This window comes from Entelurus aequoreus, linkage group LG02, assembly GCF_033978785.1.
Source record: "Entelurus aequoreus isolate RoL-2023_Sb linkage group LG02, RoL_Eaeq_v1.1, whole genome shotgun sequence".
Taxonomy (NCBI): domain Eukaryota; kingdom Metazoa; phylum Chordata; class Actinopteri; order Syngnathiformes; family Syngnathidae; genus Entelurus; species Entelurus aequoreus.
The window spans coordinates 27,817,031-27,839,349 of NC_084732.1; the positions used below are offsets into that span (position 1 = coordinate 27,817,031).

The 22,319-nt window shown below is 37.8% G+C and overlaps 1 protein-coding gene and 1 long non-coding RNA gene across 4 annotated transcripts in view; one reads left to right on the forward strand and one right to left on the reverse strand.

Moving 5' to 3' along the window:
• LOC133632087 (protein unc-13 homolog C) overlaps window positions 1-22,319 on the reverse strand; it is a 321,103-nt gene that overhangs the window by 171,247 nt on the left and 127,537 nt on the right. For both annotated transcript variants that reach the window (XM_062024332.1, XM_062024326.1), the window contains exons 10-12: window positions 14,610-14,779; window positions 11,491-11,606; window positions 7,337-7,500 (exon numbers count right to left, since the gene is read on the reverse strand). In XM_062024332.1, coding sequence (XP_061880316.1) covers window positions 7,337-7,500; window positions 11,491-11,606; window positions 14,610-14,779 — 450 coding nt within the window. The remainder of the gene's footprint in view (window positions 1-7,336; window positions 7,501-11,490; window positions 11,607-14,609; window positions 14,780-22,319) is intronic.
• The window catches only part of LOC133632100 (uncharacterized), a 222,594-nt gene that overhangs the window by 157,090 nt on the left and 43,185 nt on the right, over window positions 1-22,319 (forward strand). The gene's annotated exons all lie outside the window — the stretch shown is intronic.

The window sequence follows — 22,319 nt, forward strand, 5'->3', positions numbered from 1 at the left end:
AACACTGCAGGGACAACTAATAACAGTGTTCGAGTTGGTAGGTAAAATAGCAGCATTCAAAGCCAAACTGGAATCGTGGGGCGGCGAGTCGACAGAGGAATATTTAGACTTAGACTTAGACTTCCTTTTTATTGTCATTCAAATTTGAACTTTACAGCACAGATAAGAACGAAATTTCGTTACATAAGCTCATGGTAGTGCAGGATAAAAAAAAGCAATAAGGTGCATATATAAATAAATACATATATATAAATAATATATATAATATATATATAAAATAAACAAATATATATAAATATATATAAATAAAATATATAAATAAAATAAAAATAATAATAATAATAATAATTAATAATACAGATTTGACATGTTTCAAACATTAGCAGGGATTTTGGATGATCACCTGGGCCAGCACTCTCACGGACCACCTGTCTGTGCTGTTACAAGAGTTAGAGCGCTACTTCCCAACCACAAAAGACCCAGGAAATGCAAATAAACCTGGCGAATCGAGCGTGTCTGTGCAACAAGAGGATCAGCTGCTGGAGATTGAAAATGCTGTTGGCCATAAACGCACATTTCAGACTAAATTCTGGATGAAAATTAGGCAGGAATATCCTGTAGTCGCCACAAGAAAACTGAAAACACTGCAACCATTTCCAACATCATATCTGTAATTAGTTCAGTTCAGTTCAGTTTCAGTTTATTTCGAACATGCATACGACACAATGTAATTCATCACATAATTCCAGTTGTTTCATTACAGCACGTTCGAAAAGGAGTAGGACGAAGCTGACCTTATTTAAACCTAACCCTTTTCATACCATAGCAATGTTGTTGTTGTCTCTAACAGAACAGTGAATAAATAATAAATACATAATATACCATAGTAAGTAAACAAATATAAATACATAAATAATCTTTATCTCAAAAAAAAAAAAGGGTTCAAGATGTTCATCATAATTCTTGTTCTGTGCACTTTGTGAACACTTATAGTTTGAACAGTCTTTGAAACTGAATCATATTGGTGCTTTGTTTGATTTATTTGCTTAATCCATTCCATAATTTAATTCCACATACAGATATGCTAAATGTTTTAAGTGTTGTACGGCCATAGCAATGTTTTAAATTTTCCTCTAAGGTTATTTTTCTCCTTTTTTGTTGAGAAGAATTGTTGTACATTCTTGGGTAGCAGGTTATAGTTTGCTTTATACATAATTTTAGCTATTTGCAAATGCACCAAATCGTTGAATTTCAATATTTTTGTTTCAATAAATAAACATGTTCTCTATATCCAACATTATGTATTATTCTAATTGATCTTTTTTTTTTAACACCGTTAGTGAATGAAGCGCACATTTATAGTTGTTTCCCCATATTTCTACACAATAACTCAGATATGGTAACACTAGTGAGCAGTAAATAATATGAAGTGATTTTTGGTCTAGAACATGTTTTGCTTTATTCATTATTGATGTATTTCTTGCTACTTTATGTTGTATATTTTTTACATGAGATTTCCAGTTCATTTTATCATCTATTATTACACCCAAAAATGTGTTTTCTTTTACCCTCTCTATATCTACTCCGTCTATTTGTATTTGTGTTTGACTTTTTCTTCTAATGTTACCAAATAGCATTATTTTAGTCTTACTGAGATTCAAAGATAGTCGGTTTTTGTCAAACCATCAAAATTACGGAGCAGACTGGACATAAGAAACACCCTGCGAGTGTCAATCAGTACGTGTCCATGCACTAAATTAGTCCGATTTCTCAAATAGTTTGGCTCAAAATAAGCATCCAACAACCCATGGAAACACCTTAATCAGATTTTTTTTTTTTAAATCAGAGATTATGCGATTAAAAAACAGATCTCTGGAGAGTGTGTGTGCCGCTTTAGGGAACTCTTCGTATCGCACATGCGGCAGTCTAAAAGCGCAGGATATAACCCAGGAGCAGTTCCCGTTAAATAAAAACAAAGGTAACATTTGAATAATAAAGAAACTGTTTATTTGCTTTACAACATTTTCAAGTACATTGATGGGAGAAAAACAAACAAACCGAAATGTATATAAAAAGATAGCGAAGGAAGTGTATGAGTGCCAAGCAGGGAGGTAATGGGTCCCATTTGTGTAGTCTTTGGTATGACTCGGCCGGGTTTGAACTCACAACCTACCAATCTCAGGGCAGACACTAACCACAAGGCCACTGATAGTTGCATTAGAGAGAGTGCATGGACATTGGGACTTTACAAGTTGGTGTGAGAATACAGAATACGTAACTATTTAAGAAATCGGACAAATTTAGTGCATGGAAACATAGTGAATGTCTCCCTTCACTTCCTTTGTTTTGTTGTATTTATCTGCTACATGTGGAAGGCCGGTCAGTGGAAAATAATGCCTGCCATAAACTGGTCACTGGTGCAAAAATGGGGGGACCTCTGTATTAAAACATTTAAAGGATGTTTCCGTGTATATACATGCACAGTACTAAAGATGCACATCCCTTCCTAATTAGACACCCTCACCATTTATTCACCTCCTTTTACTTGTTTTTAAATGTCTAAACAACCTCGCGCCAACATATCTCTCCGACCTCCTTCAGCCTTACTGCCCCACCCGATCCCTAAGATCAGCCGATCAGCTATTACTGACGGTCCCTGACACAAGGCTGAAGCTTAGAGGTGACAGAGCTTTCGCCGCTGCTGCTCCTAAGCTCTGGAACGACCTACCTCTGAGTGTTAGACAAGCCTACTCTCTTCCTGTTTTTAAATCTCTCTTAAAAACATACTTTTATTCCATGGCTTTTAACACTGAGTGATATCCATCCTGCAATGGCGCCCCATAATACACCTGCTGTGAACCTGTTTTTATGTTTTATTTATTTTATTTATTTATTTTTTATCGTGTTCTGTTTGTGTTGTGTTGTGTTTGCTTGGTACTCGTATTATCTTTGGCTACCCCTGTGGTAAATGTTAAATGTGCTTTATAAATAAAGTTGATTTGATTTGATTTATTTGCTTTTGTAGACCATGCACATACATTACATTTATTTTTAGACTATTCATTTGTTGTTATTACTTAGAGAGCTTCTGACCTCATTGTAGTAAGTACAGTTAGGTGGATTGCAAATGTTATTTTCCTCTGAACTGAACCAACATTTTATTTAAACAGGGATACAGCAGTGAGAGAGTCATCATTCTTGTCTCCAACAGCAACAATATTATGAATCTGAACACACACAAGCAGAATGTAGAAGTAAATAATTGCTCGAAGCTTGGCTCAAGTGTGGCACTCCTTCAAAGCCAGGAATGTACTGTGCGATACATTGCTATGAAACGCTCTCCAAAATATATCTTCTTTGCTGGCTTGTCCGCCGCATAAAAAACTTGCACAGTTGTGCAGTAGATTGCGCACCATCAAAATGGAAATGTGTAATGATCTATATGTTTGCTTGACTGCACCTGGGGAGGTTGAAACCAACTTAACGACACCTGCATGTAGCCGATGCTTTCAGCAGCAAGGAATGCAATCCACAAGTGTGTTTGGCTTTTTATTTGGCTTTTTGTGATGTCAGGACTGTAGGATCCTGGTAATGGCAACGAGGAAAATCAATGTGACTGGCTACAATTATAAGTAAATTAAAGGAAATAATATAAAAAATCCAAAACGAATGGAATGTACACAAAGAAGTATGCTGTCTGAATGTGAAGAAACTTGCCTCCCAGGCTATTTCTTCCCCTGCCCGTACATCATTTGCAATACTGATGAGGACTCAATTGTTTAATTTCTATACAGCAGTAAACTTCTTTGTGCACTTGTATGATAGTTAAGTAAGGGACGGCGTGGCTAAGTTGGTAGAGTGGCCGTGTCAGCAATCGGAGTGTTGCTGGTTACTGGGGTTCAATCCCCACCTTCAACCATCCTAGTCACGTCTGTTGTGTCCTTGGGCAAGACACTTCACCCTTGCTCCTGATGGCTGCTGGTTAGCGCCTTGCATAGCAGCTCCCGCCATCAGTGTGTGAATGTGTGTGTGAATGGGTGAATGTGGAAATACTGTCAAAGCGCTTTGAGTACCTTGAAGGTAGAAAAGCGCTATACAAGTATAACCCATTTATCATTTATTTATCATTTATTATCATCAAAGGATTAGTCATGTTACTTTATTTTAGTTTAATTTTGTCATATTGCATTCAGATTCAGAAATATGTGGTGAAATTAAGTTGTCTGTAATCAGTTATGAATTTCACATTCAACATTGCCTGAACAGTTTATAAAGGTTTAAAGATGGCAATACCTTGACTCTGGAAGAGTACCAGTGCCCATTATTTATTTTCAATGGGGAAAAAAATGGTGTCATCCAGTCGGAGGATTGTGTTCATCTTTTAATGTTTCACTGTACATCCATCCATCCATTTCCTACCGCTTATTCCCTTCGGGGTCGCGGGGGGGCGTTGTGTATATTAAATTAAAATCCGACCAACCAATCAAAACAGGCTTCACACTCATGCTTAATTTGGCTGCTTTCAGCCTCCGGAATGAGAAAGAAGCACTGGCATGGAGTGATGCAAAGTGAGCGATGGTGACATCTGTTAAAGTCTTTTGCTTCATTGACAGTTCAATCCCCTGAGCTAATTACTTCACTTAATGCTGCAACGCCTTGCTTTTTACCAGTGAGGGCAGAAAATTAGTTATTTGGATCTTGGAGTCTTTAGGGTACCATGTTTGGTTTGGTTGAAAGAACCTCTGGCTTGTTTGTTCTGCTAGGTTTCTTTGGTCAAGTGGGAATGCAATCACTCCTGAATCCTGAATCACAAGTAAGCGCAACACTTTATATTTTTTGGAACAAGCCCAATGTCCTCAACAAGTTCCAAAGCCAACATGATTAACATAAAAAATTTGCTCCTTAATGTTTTTCATGAGTGCGCTCAAACGCCCTGTCACATCTGCCCAATCACCTGTCACATTTGTTAGCAGCTCTCAAGAAGCAGACTGTGAACAAAATACCCTTAGCTGTATGGTTATAAAGGCTATTAATCCGGCCCAGAGTTTATGTTAACATGCAAGTAGTAACAGGGATTAGAACATCCCTCTGCAGAGCACATCCATTTAAATTTGGATCACCACCAAATTGCAGAACTTCTTCCTGCAGTTGCCGATTCTGTATTCCCATTAAAGTTCATAAATTATTCACTTATAATTTAGGGAAATGTGCCTATTTAGCAATGTTAATTGATTCCTGGGCCTACTAATTAATAGGCACAAGTTTTAGTTTGTACAAAAAGGATTGGCTAGACCTCTGACCAAACTAACAAAGCAAACAATCTCAAGTCTAGCACGCTGTTAACTAGTTGTAATAAACAGGAAAGTGTAAAAACACCAGTTAAATTTATGTATGATGATAGTTTTAGTCAGATAGTTCCTTTCTTCTGCTCTAATAATACCATTAGACATTTCGAAAGCAAACTCAAAACATATTTGGAAATTGGCAGCCAACGATTACGATAACAAATCATAAAAAGTTAAATGCCGAACAGTTTTTGGTTTGTGAAGCCATGATTTCCCAAATGTTCGGTTGAGCTAACAAGTTAAACAATATTATTAGCAAAGTGTAAAAACAATTAAAATGCGATAAGAGTATACAGATTTTGGAAATTTCCTTTTTTAGGTGCAATGTTGTAATCCTGATACACCAACAAAATCTCAAACTGTTCCCACTAGTATAACTATGATTGTCCAAAGGTCTGACGAAAGTCACAAATCAAACATTGTTAGGTGACAGTAAAACCTAAACATAGTTAAAGGCCTACTGGACTTTATTCTAGATTAAGACCTATTTTGAGAAGTTTGAGATTGACATTGTTACAATTTTCAAAGAGTATTCAAAAAACACTTTAAAAACTATGGATTTACAGCGATTCTTCATGTCTTTCTGTTCCCACCCATTAAATGTCTGAGTGCAACTTTGATTGGCCAAAAATGAAACTAAAGTAATACATTCAAATGTTATTAGCTGTACAATAAATTAGAAAAAAAAACAATTAAAATGCATCTATGGATGTTCTCATTCATTCAGGTCATTGTATTCTCAGGGCATTCAACCAATCACAACTGGACTGTTCAGTTTGTCTTAGAAGATATTTTGCCTCTAATCCAAGCAGGCTTCATCAGTTCTTGCTCATAGACTTAGATTGGTCAGATCTAGTCGAAGTGCTGGGGCCAAAGCCCCAAAAATGTACACTCCAACAAGAAGAGGGTGTGCCTGAGAAACAACAGCTAATGATGTTTGATGTGTTCCATTGATTTGCCAATGCGTAATTTTCCAACATTTGTTTTCTATTTTTTTCTTCTCGGGGTGTTTAATCAATCACAACTGGACTGTTGAGTTTGCTTTAAAATACATGTTGCCTCTCATATGAGCAGGCTTCATCACTTCATGCTTGTAGACTTAGATTGGTCAGATCTAGTCTAAATACTAAACATATTTTTTTACACCACAGAAATGACAAACCATCGTTGCCTGAGTTTGCCCTCATCTTATAAGAGTTGGGCGTTGGTGGGCTTTGACACCAGCATTTAGACTAGATCTGACCATTGTAAGTCTGTGAGCATGAACTGATGAATCCTGCTCGGAAGACAGGTGAAACGTCTTCTAAGACAAACCGAACAGTCCGGTTGCGGTCAGTTGAATGCCCTAGGATAAATAAATACAAAACAAATGATGGAAAACTATGGATTGGCAAATCAATTCAACACATCAAACAATATTAACTGCAAAACCAAAACCAAATAAGTAGCAGCATTTGTTAGCTTTAATGAAAACCGCTTTAAGTAAGTTCTCATTTTTTGTTCTATAGGCTGTATTGAAAATAGAAAGAAAAAATAAACTCGAAAGAACTCTTTGGAGACTATGAATGGCCCATTTTTTGTTCGAATTCGGCATTTCTCCGGACTTTTAGACCAAAATTTCACGCAAAACTGTTTGACTGTTCCAAAGGTCCACTCTACAGTTTGTGTTCAGGTAAGTGTAAAGCAGTGTTTATTGTGTGTGTTTGAGCAATGGGGTCATTCTACATCATGAAGAAAGCAAGGAAATGTGAGAGATACTTTTTGTGTGTCCAGGATCAATGTGACCAGCTTTCAGAGTTTTTTTCTTGGAGACCGAGCAATTAATTAATCAAACTTGAAAACTCAATAGTCCTCTGAGCTCGGGTTTTTGCTGAGGAGACATTACTTTAACTCTACCTTAACTCTTCCCTATCTTCTATAGCCCCCACTCTCTGGGATGAGACAGTGACAGATTGTTAAAGTACAAGACCATAGATCAGGACAGTACTCACGTCATAGCCTGATAGATGGACTCCACCCCGTATCTCATGGCGAACTCGTCCACTATCTCCTGGGACACGTCGTCATAGTAGACTTTCCATGCTTCTTCACCTTTCACTTGCGGGATCTTTACCACGCCGTTGTTCCTGCCCTCAGTCAGGTAGTGGAACAGGTTCTAAAAGAGACAAGAAAGAACAGTGTTCACACACTACAAGAAACATTGAATTCAAATTATTAGCATTACTTCTTAACGTTGGATCTATGGATGTGCGTAGTCATAGATTAACTGATTGTTAAGAATCCTGCAAATTGTGTGGGACTGATTGATTGATCGTATCCTGGAGCAACCGGAAAAAAATGGAGTGAACTACTTGGCGCTGTTGATTAAGTCTTAACTTGTTTGCTGTCTAAAGAAGGTCACATGATGTCAACTGTAGGAAGTCACGCTTCATTATTGTGCACACAGGCATGGCAACAGGAGTTCAGAACATATACTGAAAGAGTCTTCCTTTCCATTCAACATTTTATTCAAACATATATCTACAGATATTTAATAATCTCTCCTTATTCTCCATACCTATCTAGTGTGTTTTTGGGTGTGTAACGATCTATCCATGTTTTCAATTGTATGGGTATGGAGGTATGAATATTTATTTCCCCTCATCTTGTGGTGGCCCCAAGAGAATGCCATCTTTTAAAACTAAGTACATTTGAACTTGCATATGCATAGAACTATTTTACAGTACATCATATCAAATCAAAGGATATTTTTTTCTGCTTCTGTTGCAATAAATTATGTGGCTTGTTTTGGTAGAGCTGCGTATTGTTGTCCCTTACAAAAGTGGTCCCCAACCTTTTTGTAACTGCGGACCGGTCAACGCTCGAAAATGTATCCCAAGGGTATTTTTTTTTTTTGTCATTAAAAAAATACAATTATGTGTGCTTACGGACTGTATGCCTGCAGACTGTATTGATCTATATTGATATATAATGTAGGAACCAGAAATATTAATAACAGAATGATTTAATAAAAAAATAATAATAATTTTTTTTTAATTTTTATTCCTTGTGCGGCCCGGTACCAATCGATCCACGGACCGGTACCGGCCCGGTGGTTGGTACCACTGCCTTACAACACAAATATTGGGTCTCTTCCCCATCGCAGAATGTTTGAAAGCATCGCAAAGCATAAATATGGCCAAAAACAACTAAAAATATCAATTTTACATTAGTATTGGCCACTATGTGAGACCAAATCATTCAGATCCCCCTGTTCAGTATTGTTCAGGATTAAAATAGTATAAAGGTGACTAAAGGGTGTTATTTCATGTCTAGAGGGCTCTGAAACTTTAGAAGGTAGTACACATATTTTTTTGTGCTCTAGCTACAAACATATTCAATTCATGTGGAAATTAATTTAGCACAGTCATGTCCGGAACCAATTAACATAGAAAAACGAGGGATTACTTTATGTTTTTGATTGATTGAATTGATTGAAACTTTTATCAGTAGTTTGCACAGTACAGTACATATTCCGTACAATTGACCACTAAATGGTAACACCCGAATACGTTTTTCAACATGTTTAGGTCGGGGTCCACGTTAATCAACTCATGATACAGATATATACTATCAGCATAATACGGTCATCACACAAGTTAATCATCAGAGAATATACATTGAATTATTGACATTATTTACAATCCGGGGGGTGGCATGTGGAGGGGGTCGGGGCGGAGGGGTTAGGTTTGGTTGATATCAGCACTTCAGTCATCAACAATTATATCATCTGAGAAATGGACATTGTACCAGTGTAGGTCTCACTTTGTAGGATATGTACAGCGAGCAGTGAACATAGTGAGCTCAGAAAGCATAAGAACAAGTATATACATTTGATTATTTACATTTGATTATTTACAATCCGGGGAAGTGGGATGTGGAGGGGGGAGGGTGTTAGTCTAGGGTTGTAGTTGCCTGGAGGTGTTCTTTTAGTGCGGTTTTGAAGGAGGGAAGAGATGCACTTTCTTTTACACCTGTTGGGAGTGCATTCCATATTGATGTGGCATAGAAGGAGAATGAGTTGAGACCTTTGTTAGATCGGAATCTGGGTTTAACATGTAACAATAACATGTAAGAAAAGGGAGATTTTTTTTAATATTGTATTGAGATTATTGCATTGTCTTATATTGTTGTATTTAATAATGTTAAAGTAATGACAAATGAGTGTGTTGATACAAGTCTATTTTGTTTGGCTTTGTCTTTTATTCTGATGCATATCATTATTGATCAATAAGGGCTAAGAATACAAAAGTCTTCATTGATCTTGCAAAATTGTATTTACTTGGTAGAGTATCAATACTGAAATTTGCAGTATTGGTCACATGGACTATCTGGTGCGCAAGGTCCGACGCTGTAAAGCCTCTGTGTGAAACTCGTACAGGTTGTCCAAACGTCTCACCAAAGTAAAATAACTTATGTTTCTAAAGCCACAATCTGACGATACCCTCAACATTAAATACCTGCCTAGCTAACGCTACTGACTGAAACAGCACAATTTCACCTGTCCTGGTGCCTCAAAACCTCCGACATGGCGAACCATCGGACTCTTCTGTATTCTTTTCCAGATAAGGGTAACTTTAATTCGGACTTCATACGAATTAAGTACTATAGTTTGACGAAGCACTCTGTGGATACTATGGGCTGCTAAATAAACAGCATGGATGTGACCGACCACCGTTCTGTCACCGGGAATACGGCCGACCGTTAGTCACGGTAAGATAACATTATCATATTTAATATTGTAGCATGGGAAGTAACGTTAGAGGGATTAATGATGAACAAATCAGCGTTTAAATTGTGTTATTGTTACGATTATGAGACGGAACCATATTAAGGGACATTTGTGTTTGGGGTGAGTTTTCTTACGGCCCTTACCTGTCAGTTATTAATAATAAATGTTTGCGATTATTTGTTTGTATTATATAAAAAAACATTGTTTAAGTTTACTGTACATCCGATACTGTATTGTACCACATTGTATTGATAGTATTTGTATTAAGTAGTGTTTAATCAATCCCAATCAAGATATATCAACATTGCAATTCGACTAAATCGTTTAGAGGCCACATTTTCAATACTAAAAAATGTTTTTGAAAAGCTCCTCAATATTAAAGAAGCTCTGCTAATTTTAAGGACTTAAAATAAACAACTATTTTGAAGGACCAACTACTTACTATTCTAATCTCCTATAACACTTTTTTTCATCAAGTAACACCTCAGAAAACACTTGGCTCTCCAAGTTTCATCATAATGACCAACAATAAAATACAGTAGCGTAGTAAGCCTAAGTATTAATCAAAAACAAGACAGAGGTTTTATTTTTCCAAGTATATTTGTTATTTTTGGCCACTGTCACATTACACATAGTTTGAACAGCAACACTGTGTTAATATAGGAAAATAAAACACCATACTTTAATCAAGTAGTTCTTTGGCATACCACTAGTCAGAGCCCACATACCAATCGTGATACGTGTACCACAGTTTGAGAATCACTGTCCTTTATAATAGGAATACTCTGCTGTCCTGCACACAACGCTTGTCAACGATCATCTATATAAGAGGAGCCCTGCCGTTTTTAAGGATCCGCTCAACAAAATGCTAATCAAAGATCCTCTATGTGACAGGAGTGCTCTGCTGTTTTTAATACTAGTGCAAGAGTCTCTATATGACAAAATCGCTCGGCTGTTTTATGAACAAACTGCAAAAATGTAAATAAAAAATAAATAATGTATGTTTTTATAGTTCTACTGCAAAATAAACACTAGTTAAAGATTCTCTATTTCAAACAAGAACACTACTGCAAAAACAAGTTTCTGTATTAAATTAGCTCTGGCTCAATATGACACAAGCACATTGCTGTTTTTAAGCACATATTGCTAAACACTTGTCAAAGATCCTCATTATGACAGTGCACTGCTGTTTTTAGGCATCTGCTAAAAGCTTTCTAAAAGCTGCAAATATGTAAATCGCCTGATGTCACTGGCTGGATTTGACCCACGGGTTATCAGTTGAACAGCTGTGGTGTAAAGCATTCTGGCAAACTATTCTTTGTCATAATTTTATTTTTTGTATTAAACAGTGTTACAGTAAATTCCTGCTCTTACCTCATGTAAACAGGTGTACTGGCCATGAGGCGGGACCACGTTCTCCTCCCCCTTCATCTCCACACTGATCTTGAGTCTAATGGCGCCGGATACGGCGGATTTGTCCGTTCTCTTATCTGTAAAAAAACAAAACAAATCCAGGCCGACCAACTTTTTCAGTACATTTCAAACTGAAATGAAAAGTAAAAAAAAACAAAAAACAAGAACAGTTTGCAAATAAATTCAAACCCAGTATTTTTTATTGATTTATTTAATTTGTTTTAGTTTATTTCGATCATGAACACACTTGCAGTATACTATATCACTTAATTTCATATCATTTATCCTTGCATCATGTCCGAAAAGGAGTAGGAAGAAGCAAAGCTTATTTAATCCTATCCCTTTCCCACTTCAGAGCGTTTACAAATACATATGTTCATGTCTTCTTTTTGTAACACAATTACATCAGTATATGATTAATATAGCAGTTATTGTAATATATAATTACATCAGTCATGATAAACATACCGAGATTAATAATATCCCGTTTTCATTAAGGTTGAAGGTTTTTCTCATAATTATTCTCATAATTAATTTGAGCAACCTGGATCATATCAGTACATAGTTCTCAAACTTAAGTAAAGAAGTTAAACAATCACTCAACTGTAAGCAAAGGAGGAACATTAAACATTTGTATTTACAACATATCAAATACATCGATGTAAAGAAAACAAACCCGTCCTCCACAGTGGAAGATTGTCCTTGGATGTATCATAACAAGGGCATGAAACTGTCATGAAGCCCATGTATCATATTATATAATGTAAACACTTAACATACGCTGTAAATTTCAAGCATGACGTCATGTACTGTGAACATTAATGGTGTCATAGAGTATAAAGCACTATCTCCCTTATCCTGAATACACTTGAATGTATCATATTAGTGGCTATAATAGATGGGATATCATGTAAATGCAAGCACAAAAATACAGTTAGTCTGTTGGTGAGTTTCCAGCAGTCGTTTCATGCACAAATAAGTGATATTACGCTCAAGTGAGGAATAATTAGGTTACAAAGGGGTCGATATTGGAGAGGAGCTGAAGTGGCTGACAGAGGCATGCAGCTGGAGCGGCTGACACCCGCTTGGGCTTTTATTCATTCATCGCAGGGTATTTAAAGGGACTGAACGGCGGCACCGGTCGAGGCGGGTCACTATTAGCACAAATTGCTTCCCTTAAGCCGGGGAGACAAAACAATACTGCGCTATTAAAGCCGCCGTTCAAATCCGAAGGGAGAGCGGAAATAGCGGAAGACTTCAAACGTAACCACAAGGCGCCCGTGCCATGCCTTTTTGGCTAATTGAGCACTACTGATGGCCTCAACGTGAGCGCACACTTGATCCGACCGTGAATTTATTCTCCTATCTTTGAGGGTAATGGTTATTGGATTGGACAGGATATAATGGTTACATTGCGGCTAGGGTGTAATGGGATTTTCTAGGGTGGGGGCTTGGACATGGATATCTATTTGCTTGTAGCGTGTAAACTTTGTGGCGTGATAACAACCACTGATAACGGGAATTGGAATGCATAGGTGTTGTGAAGTACAAGACGTAATGATGTAATGTCAAGTTAAAGTTAAAGAACCACTGATAGTCACACACACACACACTAGGTGTGGTGAAATTACTCTCTGCATTTGACCCATCCCCTTGTTCCACCCCCTGGGAGGTGAGGGGAGCAGTGAGCAGCAGCGGTGGCCATGCCCGGGAATCATTTTGGTGATTTAACCCCCAATTCCAACCCTTGATGCTGAGTGCCAAGCAGGGAGGTAATGGGTCCCATTTTTATAGTCTTTGGTATGACTCGGCTGGGGTTTGAACTCACGACTTACCGATTTCAGGGCGGACACTCTAACCATAAGATCACTGAGCTGGTTATTCAAGTTATTCAGTTTTTCTTCAATAACCTGGAAAGCCTCCACAATGTCTTTGACCAGGGTCTCAAACGTGCAGCCCGTGGGCCAAAACTAGGCTGGCCGAAGGTTCAATAAGGCCCGCTGGATAATTTAGAAAAGTTAAAAAAAAACATGTATATTATACCATTCCTAAATCATCCACTTGGGGTGCACTGTTGTTTTATAATTTTATTTATTTTAATTTATTTTTTGTCCTGTCCAGCTACTCAGGCAAATCATATTGTTGATGTAGATGCCCGTATTGGCTGTACAGATTTACTTTACAAAAGAGAAGTGTGGGATACTTCTCTTGTTGCCTTATTTGTATTTGACTTTATTAAATAGATTTATATTATTATTTGGTGCAGCCGGGCCGGAGCAGGAAGGGATGGAAAGAGAAAAAAAGGAACACAGAAGTGGAAAGGAGGGGGATAAGACAGAGAGACAACAACAACAGCAAACACAACAATAACAGTAACAACAACAACATCAGCAAATAGGATATGTACAAATATCTATTATCAACAATACAATTGTTCAAATGCAACAATACATATATGTAATGATAACTTGAAATACAAAAGAAAGCAGATACATGGAGGGGATTTTGAAAAAATAATAGAATGGAAACCGTAACAACTGCATACGTCAGACTAATTATGAGTCTTTGTGTGTTTACTTACTACTAAAAGAAAAGTTGTCTCGTATGTTCACTATTTTATTTAAGGACAAACTTGCAATAAGAAACATATGTATAATGTACTGTAAGATTGTTTGTTAAAATAAAGCCAATAATGCAATTGTTTTGTGGTCCCCTTTAATCAGAAAAGTACCGAAAAGTACCAAAAGTATTGAAATACATGTTGGTACCGGTACAACACTAGTGCTTGGTGTGTAATCAATAAGTGTTGGTGCTCAAGGAATACAATATAATATTCGGCGTCACCCCTCCAGGCTAAAAATAGGAAATATTGCAAGCATAACTAAGACGAGAGAAGATAAATACCTTTGACTTAACATGGACGTGGACTTTTTGTGATTTATAAGTAATCATGTAATGATTGTGGTGTTCCCCACTTGACATTTAAGTAGGGTTTATGTGGCCCCTGAACCAAAATGAGTTTTGACAGCCCTGTCTTGGGCCACGTGACTAGTTTGTCAGTAGTGATTGGAGATACATACCTAGATTGTACCAAACATCCATTTCCCCGCTGAGCGTGCGGACCTCAATGATAGTCTGTCCCAGGAAGTCGTCCGACTCGCGCTTAAAATGCTGCTTCACCCTGGACTTGATGTCGTCGTCCTCGTCCCACACACGCACCTTGATGCGGTCCGTGGCGTTGTGACATTCGCTGCGAACGGCAAAAAAAAAGATCCTTCGGTCAGAGCGATTCAACAGCGGGCGACGCCGCATTCGGTGACAGCTCATCAGGTCGGGGCGTTCAGCGGAGCAGAATGACTTAATGTCAAATACCCAATTGGAGATAAACACCGACTTGCACGCACATTCCTTTTAAAGTAGACTACGAGAACAATTCTGGCCTGTCACGGGATGGAAGTGTTTGTGTGTGCGTATGGGCATGCCTTCAATTTTGCGTACAAAAGTAGTTTGTGCCTGGCAGGAAGAATCACCCGAAGACGCGGCGGGACCTTTCCTCTGCATGACGCTCGTTTCTGCGCATGCAAAAGTCACCAGGGAAAAAATCTGCATGTTACACCAGAATGACTGTGTAGCATTCACCTGGAGGATTAGAATTAGAATTAGAATTAAAAATACTTTATTAATCCCAGAGGGAAACTAAAATCCATCGGTAAAAACACCACTATGGAAAATAAGCAACGCTTTTGCCCACTCAGGAGTCAGTTTAGCCGAAGACGAGCCGCTTTTCCGTAAAACCCACCGATGACATCACAGCGTCCTCCCCCGTGATTAAAACCAACAGATTATGACTTGTTCTAATGACATCTTGGGTGCAAAATCCACAAGAACGTCTGCACTAATCCCTTTCTTTGGGAAGCCCGGCGTTCTGCAGCTGCAAAAGTCTCTCTCCGCTAAGCACACAGTAATGTATCACTCGATTAATCTACATCCCTGCAGGAGTAGGAGCCGGTTTTATTACAGCCACCACTGGAGCCTCATTACAGGTGTGGAGACTGTATGCTAGTGGCATAGGCCTTATAGTTTGAAAGCCCTCACTAATGTACATGAGTTGTAATTATGCTTTCCTCGGTTGACATGGAAATTTTGTTTAATGAGGGGTTCGTATTTCCAGGTTCCACTGTATACTAGTCGGTATTGTACATTACCCAAAACCAGTGAAGTTGGCACTAAAAACAGAATACAATGATTTTCAATTGAATAGACAGCAAAGACAAGATATTTCATGTTTGAACTGAGAAATTTGATTTTTTTTTGCAAATCATTAACTTAGAATTTAATGGAAGCAACACATTGCAAAAAAGTTGGCACATGGGCATTTTTACCACTGTGTTACAGGGTTTTTCCTTTTAACAACACTCAGTAAACGTTTGGGAACTGAGGAGACCAATTTTTGAAGCTTTCCAGGTGGAATTTTTTCCTATTCTTGCTTGATGTAAAATGTAAGTTGTTCAATAGTCCAGGGTCCCCGTTTGGGTATTTTAGGTTTCATATTGCGCCACACATTTTCAATGGGAGACAGGTCTGGACTACAGGCAGGCCAGTCTAGTACCGGCACTCTTTTACTATGAAGCCACGCTGTTGTAACGCGTGGCTTGGCATTGTCTTGCTGAAATAAGCAGGGGCGTCCATGATAACGTTGCTTGGATGGCAGCATATGTTGCCCCAAAACCTGTATGTACTTTTCAGCATTAATGGTGCCTTCACAGATGTGTAAGTTACCCATACCTTGGGCACTAATACACCCCCTTTTGAACTCTCCGCCTATAACAATCCGGATGGTTCTTTTCCTCTTTGTTACGGAGGACACCACGTCCACAGTTTCCAAAAACAATTTGAAATGTGGACTTGTCAGACCACAGAACACTTTTACACTTTGCATCAGTCCATCTTAGATGAGCTCAGTCTTTTTCGCCACTTGTGCCAGCTTTTTTGAAACATGTTGCAGGCTTCAAATTCCAAATGAGCTAATATTTGCAAAAAATAAAGTTTTCCAGTTTGAACGTTAAGTATCTTGTCTTTGCAGTCTATTCAATTGAATATAGGTTGAAAAGGATTTGCAAATCATTGTATTCTGTTTTTATTTACGATTTACACAACGTACCAACTTCACTGGTTTTGGGTTTTGTAATAAAGAACGTTCATTTAGTCAAATTCCCATCCTTACTTTTAAAGGCCTACTGAAACCCACTACTACCGACCACGCAGTCTGATAGTTTATATATCAATGATGAAATCTTAACATTATAACACATGCCAATACGGCCGGGTTAACTTATAAAGTGACATTTTAAATTTGCCGCTAAACTTCCGGTTCGAAACGCCTCTGAGGATGACGTGTGCGCGTGACGTAACCCGGCGAACACGGGTATGCCTTCCACATTGAAGCCGATACGAAAAAGCTCTGTTTTCATTTCATAATTCCACAGTATTCTGGACATCTGTGTTCGTGAATCTGTTTCAATCATGTTCATTGCATTATGGAGAAGGAAGCTGAGCAAGCAAAGAAGAAAGTTGTCGGTGCGAAATGGACGTATTTTTCGAACGTAGTCAGCCACAACAGTACACAGCCGGCGCTTCTTTGTTTACATTCCCGAAAGATGCAGTCAAGATGGAAGAACTCGGATAACAGAGACTCTAACCAGGAGGACTTTTGACTTCGATACACAGACGCCTGTAGAGAACTGGGACAACACAGACTCTTACCAGGATTACTTTGATTTGGATGACAAAGACGCAGACGTGCTACTGTGAGTATGCAGCTTTGGCTTCTAAACATTTGATCGCTTGACCGTATGTGCGCAACATTTTTTTGCGTATGTACGTAACTTTTTTAAAATATATAAGCTTTATGAACCTTGGGTTAGGTGAATGGTCTTTTGGGCTGAGTGATTGTGTGTGTTGATCAGGTGTTTGAATTGTATTGGCGTGTTCTATGGAGCTAGGAGCTAGCATAGGAGCTAGGAGCTAGCATAACACGTACCGTACCGTACGTGCGTGTCACGTACATAACTTTTTAAAAATATATAAGCTTTATGAACCTTGGGTTAGGTGAACGGTCTTTTGGGCTGAGTGATTGTGTGTGTTGATCAGGTGTTTGAATTGTATTGGCGTGTTCTATGGAGCTAGGAGCTAGCATAGGAGCTAGGAGATAGCATAACACGTACCGTACCGTACGTGCGCGTCACGTACGTAACTTTTTAAAAATATATAAGCTTTATGAACCTTGGGTTAGGTGAACGGTCTTTTGGGCTGAGTGATTGTGTGTGTTGATCAGGTGTTTGAATTGTATTGGCGTGTTCTATGGAGCTAGGAGCTAGCAGAGGAGCTAGGAGCTAGCATAACAAACACGCAGGTGTTTTTATGCAGGATTAATTTGTGGCATGTTAAATATAAGCCTGGTTGTGTTGTGGCTAATAGAGTATATATATGTCTTGTGTTTATTTACTGTTGTAGTCATTCCCAGCTGAATATCAGGTCACCCCCGGCTCTCACAGCATCTTCCCTATCTGAATAGCTTCAACTCCCCACTAGTCCTTCACTTGCACTTTACTCATCTACAAATCTTTCATCTTCGCTCAAATTAATGGGGAAATTGTCGCTTTCTCGGTCCGAATCTCTCTCACTTCATGCGGCCATCATTGTAAACAATAGGGAACTTTGCGTATATGTTCAACTGACTACGTCACGCTACTTCCGGTAGGGGCAAGCCTTTTTTTTATCAGATACCAAAAGTTGCAATCTTTATCGTCGTTGTTCTATACTAAATCCTTTCAGCAAAAATATGGCAATATCGCGAAATGTTCAAGTATGACACATAGAATAGATCTGCTATCCCCGTTTAAATTAAAAAAATTCATTTCAGTAGGCCTTTAAATTTTTTTTTTGCCTTTGACTGAGTGTTTAGCATTTGTTAAAAATAATAACCAAGAGTTAAAATTAGGGGTGTGATGATTGATCGATATATCGATTTATATTCCTAAATTCCAAGTATATCGATCTGTGCTTTACCAGTTGGCCTTTGGGAAGACATGTAACGATCCAACATTGATTCGAAAGGCAATATATAAATTTTATCAATAGTAGAAAAAAGAAAACATTGGATTTAGGAACAGTGGACTTTACATGAAGTTTAGCAATTTTTAATGAAAAGGACGTTAAACATTAAGTCTGTATTCATGTATGTGGCGTCATCAAAACCAAAAATGCGGAGAGCAACGGTGGTCGAAAAAGGTCATAACAAATGCAAACGTAATATCAATAATTGCAACACCACAACTTTCTGATACAGCACAGTTGCAAAAGCTACAACAAATAAAAACGACATCACAATAATATAAAACCTCAACTTAACTTTAAAATACAAAGGATACAACGGACAAAACAGAAGTGACAACAGAGCAAGTTCGCCTACGGCCAAGGTTAAAAATAGTATAATAAACACTCACAGTATATTATTATTATAAAAAGTTATTTATGACTGAATAAGTGGTCGCACTTCACTTACGTTTCCAACTTTCCTCATTACACCCTACGCCATTTGGTCTGTGTGTCGCAAAAATGTGTTCGCTGTCATCAATGTGTGTGTCTATGATGTTCCGTGTTTATTAAAATGAGAGTAGCAGCAGGTCAAACCACTGCTCATTGAATCTGAAAATATTTTGTTGCCCCTAATTTCTCAGGGAAATGTACTGCTAATTAAACCTAAAGAGATGTTGGTTGCACTTTATTTTTGATGCTAATATAGTATTACTTTTAAGTCAAAAACAAAAGCTAAAGTAGCAGGTAAATCTACTGTTATAATGTCGGTTCTTGTACTAGATCGGTAGGTCGTGAGTTCAAACCCCGGCCGGCCGAGTCATACCAAAGACTATAAAAATGGGACCCATTACCTCCCTGCTTGGCACTCAGCATCAAGGGTTGGAATTCGGGGTTAAATCACCAACATGATTCCCCAGCTCAGCCACCGTTGCTGCTCACTGCTCCCTTCACCTCTCAGGGGGTGGAACAAGGGGATGGGTCAAATGCAGAAGGTAATTTCGCCACTCCTAGTGTGTGTGTGACTATCATTGGGACTTTAACTTTAACTTTCATTTAAAAAGCAGAAACGGTTTCCCTTTGATAATCCAACCTAAAGTGTTAATTGTGCTTTATTCAAATAAGATGTAAATGCATTGGCCATTAATTGTTGTTTACTTGCTTGTTTGTATCCATAGTCAATTTATACCTAACTCCCTTTCAAGAATTAACAGAAATATAGGAAACTTATATCCAGTATTTATTTCAAAGTCACACTGGTTAATTTTTGGGGGGGCAAAAAAAGTTACTGAATCGAATTCGACTCACTGAATCGCTTCGGAGCGTATCGTTCTGAAAAAAAACATTCCTTGAATTGTATCAGCAACCACACATTCTGAATCGAATCGTTAAAACGAATCTTTTACACCCTGAGTTGAAATATAATTTTTCCAATTTCTGCTTGAAGTAAAGATAAGGAAAAAAGCCCCTCTTCAATGTATGTAAAATTATACAGAATTAATGTCAAATAATATTTTTTTCTTTTGCTTTGACTTATCAATCAAAGATATCTCATCAAACGGGCACGCCTTAATAGGGAATAATATATGAATAGGAGCTAGTATGGATAGAAACCTCTGGAGAAAATGATTAAACCCCGAGCCCATCACACGAGCGTAGTAGCATCGCCGCGAGTAAAAACGTCGGGCGAAGGTGACGATGGATGAGGGTGTGCAGTGATTCATAAACACTTGTCAGCCACTCACATTACTGGCCTCATAGCTCTGACCAGCTGCACTCATCACAGTGAAGCATCGCCACAATGGCTTGTGAAGTGCTATTGTGGTCGAGCGCACGGCGGCATCAGACGTGCGGAGGTACTGCATCATAAATCTGATGTCGCGAGGCAAGACACGTTTATGTTGATTGTTACATGTTGATTAATGCTGTTGGAGTGTTATACTTATTGTGTCGCTTCCCACCTCCATATAGTAACCGTTATCAGAATGAATCTTTAAAAAAAAAAAATCCATGGAATGGCCATTTATGCTGAAAAAGACCTTGGGGATGATGCTTGCGATTGAGCAGGGATAAAATAGCGATTTATAACATGATGCGCAGTTCTATAGCATTTTAGCACCATCCAAATGGAATTCTGAGGCGGTAAACAGAGCAGACAGAAGTAATACATTACATTCATGTCTCGGAATTCTGTACATTCATCAGGATACTGTACCAATTGCTGTATAGGCCTTTTATAACTTAAAGAAAGAAGCTTTCCTTGGAGCAGTTGAGGGCACCGATGTTAGTTCTACACAAGCTGCATATTTACATTTAATAGATAACGGGTGTCAAACTAATTTTAGATCGGAGGCCACATGGAGAAAAATCTACTCCCAAGTGGGCCGGACTGCGTAAATCACGGCACGATAACTTAAAAATAATGACGAACTTCAGATGGTTTTCTTTTGTTTAAAAATAGAACAAGCACATTCTGAAAATGTACAAATCATAATGTTGCTGGGATTTTTTTTTACACTTACCTGTTGCGGTTAATAGTATTCTACCTTTGTTTGTTGTTATTTATACTTTCTGAATAAATTATGTGATAATGTTCATCAGTCAACTCATTGGTGTTAATTTTCAATCTATCAAGATAAAAAATATGTATCAAAATCAATTTACAGGATGTTATTTATGTAGTTTGCTCATTTTTCTCGACTGGTGCCCTAACATCAAGTGGTTTATTTTTTTTTTTACATATGTAGTATCATCTACAAAGATACAAATATTTGCTATTGCGACATCTAGTGGACACATTTAGAACAGCAGTTTCTTTCATTCAAAAATGTTGGCTCATTTTTGTACTTAGCAAACTCATCCCACGGGCCGGATACAACCTGTTTGCGGGCCTGATCCGGCCCGCGGGCCGTACGTTTGACACCCCTGCATTAGGTCATACAGATGAAAATGATCTCATGTCATTAACACTTTAAATATAAGAAACTATACCAGCATTGTTCTGGCAGTAGGATTGAGGTAGTTACTTTTGTTATTGTCAAAGCAAAAGTGGTTATAGTAACTAAACTAATATAGTGTTTATGAGCAAAATGTACAGAAATTATTTTATTTATCTTATAAACATTGAGCAAGATAGGTTGAGTATCTAATTGATCATAACCCAATGATCAAACACATATGATACGCACACAGCATGTAGTTAAAAGTGACAAAATCATAAACATAATCAATTAAAAGATTAAGCATTCAAGCAATTGTGTGAAACTGATTGTCTTTTTTGAAGTAAAACACAGTGCACTACTTGGTTACAACCAGCAGAGGCACTGTCTAGCAATAGTGGTACAAAAAAGACCAATATGGCATCAGCTATGGGAAATTTTTTTTTTTTTTTTTTACCCTTTATGTCAAGGGTCCCCAAACTTTTTGACTCGGGGTCCGCATTGGGTTAAAACAATCTGACTGGGGGCCGAGCTGTATATACTGTATATATATATATATATATATATATATATATATATATATATATATATATATATATATATATATATATATATATATATATATATATATATATATATATATATATATTTTTTAGAGAGTAACAAGCGGTAGAAAATGGATTAGAAAGGACAGAATTAAAAAAATAATAATTAAAAAAAATATATAATAATTTACTTGGGACTTCCTGTGGGCCT